We start from the raw sequence: 3719 nt of genomic DNA on the forward strand, positions 1-3719 counted from the left end.
GCAGTGGCCGCTCCCGGCCACCGCAGCCTCGGCCTGCTGGGCTCCGGCGATCCTTCTGCCTCAGCCTTCCGAGTAGCCAGAATTACAGGCATGCACCACCACGCCCGGCTGATTTTTTTATTTATTGTAGATGAGGTCTCACTGCCCAGGCGGGTCTCGAACCCGCGGGCTCAGGCAATTCACTCACCTCAGCCTCCCAAAGTCGCGGGATGACAGGCTGAGCCACCGAGCCCGGCTAATTTTTGATTTATTGTAGAGATGAGGTCTCGCCAATTTGCCCAGGCGGGTCTCGAACCTGAGGGCTCAGGCAATCCACTCAACTCAGCCTCTCACTCAAATTTTTTTTTAAATTGAGAAATTAGAAGAACCACTCAGAGGTACATTTAAAATGTCTTTCATTCCCTGATCGCATTCAACTTAAAGCTTGAAATTGGAGAGGCATATAGAAGAAAAAGACAATTGTAGCTAACTGTTATCAAGGTGCTACTCTGTGTGATAAGTGCTAGGTCTTTTCATATATGTTATCCAATTTAATTTTCACAAATAGTGGGGGAGGGATCATATGTCCAATTTACAGATAAGAAAACTGAAAATCATTAGAATCTAATGGGTAAAGAAGCTAAAGTCACCCAGCTTGTAAATAAAACCTGTCTGACCGTCATGTCTTTTCCACCGCACCCGGTTTAGGAGCAAGGCTTAGTATTCCTTTCTTGCTTCTGCCTTTGGTTTCAGATACTACGCAGAAAACACCACTGGCCAGTGTGTGAGGTGTGACAAGAGCTGCAAGGCCTGCGGGGGTCCACGGTCCACTGACTGCCTGTCCTGCGAGACGTTCTTCTTCCTGCTCCGCTCCAAGGGAGAGTGTCGTCGATCCTGTCCAGAGCATCACTACGCAGAGCAAAGCACCCAGACCTGTGAGCGATGCCATCCGACTTGCGATCGGTGCAAAGGTGAGTCTACCTACCGGTCTGCACGTGTCAATGGCAAAATGAAGAGGCAGGGCGTGGTGACTCACGCCTGTAATCTCAACACTTTGGTAGGCTGAGGTGGGAAGATTGCTTGAGACCAGGAGTTTGAGACCAGCCTGGGCAACACAGCAAAGCCTCACAGGTTCTGAGGTTTTCTTCCTTCTTTGCCCTCTCTCCCCTCTCACCACCTTTGGGGTTTCTTGCACATCTCAACCTCCCACAACGTCCTCTCCAGAGGCTTCTGACTCTGTTCTCGCTCAGCGTTTGCATCTTCCCTCTAGCCTGGGCTGCTCCTGCAATGCCCTGCTGCCCCTTCAGAGCTCTGTCCTTCAAGCTCAGGCGATATCCTCGAGGACGCATTGCTCACCCATTCCATATTCCTACCCTACCTGCTGAATCTGCCCAGGGAAGTTCGTTTATTTTCACGACTTCAGCAACATCCTGAGACGTCTGCCCCAAGTTCTCCCAAGCCCCATCCTATTTTCCTGAGACCTAGTTGTCCGTCCCAGACACCCTAATATCAGTGCTGATGGGCCCACCCTACAACCCTTTGGCCAGGTTGATACCTTGACATTGTCCTTGACCCTTCTTATGCCCTCACCTCCTATGCAAGCCACCTGTCTCCGCCAAAGTAAGCTTCAAGGTCTGTCATTTTCCCCCCTAAATATTTCTCTAATGAGATCTTCGTCCATTCTCCACCATCCTCATCTTTCATTCTCAGCATTAGTATTACACCTGTTTTTTTTCTTGAGTTGGAGTCTCACTCTGTCACCCAGGCTGGAGTGCAGTGGCACGCTCATGGTCCCCACAGCCTCGACCTGCTGGGCTCAAGCGATCCTTCCGCCTCAACTTTCCAAGTAGCTGGGACCACAGACATGCGCCACCATGCCTGGCTAATTTTTTTATTTATTGTAGAGATGAGGTCTCGCCGTGTTGTCCAGTCTGGTCTCGAACCCATGGACTCAGGCAATCCTCTCACCTCGGGCTCCCAAAATGCTGGGATTACAGGCTTGAGCCACTATGCCTGTCCTCTTTTCAAAATTATTTTGACTAATTTTAGGCCTTCTTTTGTACAAATTTTATAAATCAGTCAAGTCTCATTTAAAAAAAAAAATTTGGATATTGATTGGCATTGCATTGGATTTATCTTGGAGGAAAATCCATCTTTATCATCCTAAGTCATGATATTTATGAATATATATCTCTCTACATTATATGCATTTACTTATGATCCTTCATAAACTTTTTTTAGCACCTTAATCTGAAGGTGTCACTCTTAAGGCAAAAAAAAAAATGGTGATTATAAATATTTCCCCAGCCGGGCTCGGTGGCTCAGCCTGTAATCCCGCGCCTTTGGGAAGCTGAGGTGAGTGGACTGCCTGAACCCGCGGGTTCAAGACCCGCCTGGGCATCTTGGCGAGACCTCATCTCTACAATAAATTTGAAAAAAAATTAGCCGGGCGTGGAAGCGTGCGCCTGTAATTCCAGCTACTTGGAAGACTGAGGCAGAAGGATCTCCGGAGCCCAGCAGGTCGAGGCTGCAGTGGCCAGAAGCAGCCACTGCACTCCAGTCTGGGCGACGGAGTGAGACTCCAACTCAAAAAAAAAAAAAAGAAAGAAATATTTCCCCAGTCAGTCCCTTTATCTTATGTCTTAAAGATTTCTCTTTCTGGCCAAATGCAGTGGCTCACGCCTATAGTCCCAAACCCTGGGAGGCTGAGGAAGGACTCAGGCGATCCTCTTGCCTCTGCCTCCCAAAGTGCTGGGATTACAGGCGTAAGCCACCGCCCAGCACCTCTGTGACTTTTGTTTCCTCTTCCTAAAGAACAACTCTCTAGAAAACACGCAGAACAGTCTAGGGAACTCTCAGAACAAAGCCCCAAGGAACTGTAGAACAATGCTCTAGGGAACGCTCCGCTTAAATTCCCAGTTTGGATATCATCTCATCTCCTCTGTGAATTTCTCCTGGTCCTCCAGGGGTGTTTTTCCTCCTCAATTCGATAATACACTGTTTTATCAATAGCACTTTTAACATTAGATTTTAATTAAACATGTCCATCTCTCCGACCAATTGTGAGCCCCTCAAGCAAGGGCAAAAATTACTCCATTAACTTTGTATGCCCTGTTCCTAGTCTACAGTGTAACATATAGTAAGTTCATTAAGCGTTTCTTGAGTGATTGAAAGAATGTGAAGGAAACAAATCCTAATGTCTTTTTGCAAATTGAAAAATGTCCGGCTATTAGATCTTCAAGTATTGCTTCTCCATCCTTCCCTCCAATCTCCTTTTCTGGAATTTCTATTAAATGTAATTTAGAGTTTATTGATCTGTTCTCTGCATCTCCTACCTACTCTTTTATATTTTTGCCTCTTTGACTCTCGGGATTTATACTAGGATAATTCTTCAGCGCTCTGTTTCATTCCCTAATCTGTTCTCCAACCGTGTTTAGTCTAAAGTTCAGCTCATCTGTTTTTTGTTTTTAATTTAACTGACTATATTTTTTACCTTTGAGATTTCTAATTTTATTATAGCCTTTTATTTTAATTCATAATTTCCTGTGTGTGTTTTATAATTTTTTTTGTTGTTGTTGTTGAGTCGGAGTCTCACTCTGTCACCCAGACTGTAGTGCAACAGCCGCTCCCGGCCATCGCAGCCTCGCGGCCTCGACCTGCTGGGCTCCGGCGATCCTTCCGCCTCAGCCTTCCGAGTAGCTGGAACTACAGGCACGCACTACCACGCCCGGCTGATTTTT

The 3719-nt window shown here is 46.6% G+C and overlaps 1 protein-coding gene across 1 annotated transcript in view; it reads left to right on the plus strand.

The window, feature by feature from the left end:
- Window positions 1-3719, plus strand: part of PCSK5 (proprotein convertase subtilisin/kexin type 5) — a 467206-nt gene that overhangs the window by 444081 nt on the left and 19406 nt on the right. The window contains exon 36 of the mRNA XM_021707170.1: window positions 733-950. Within this exon, the coding sequence (XP_021562845.1) occupies window positions 733-950 (218 nt within the window). The remainder of the gene's footprint in view (window positions 1-732; window positions 951-3719) is intronic.

Source organism: Carlito syrichta, unplaced genomic scaffold (assembly GCF_000164805.1).
Source record: "Carlito syrichta isolate Samal-C Ts95f unplaced genomic scaffold, Tarsius_syrichta-2.0.1 Scaffold316420, whole genome shotgun sequence".
Lineage (NCBI taxonomy): Eukaryota > Metazoa > Chordata > Mammalia > Primates > Tarsiidae > Carlito > Carlito syrichta.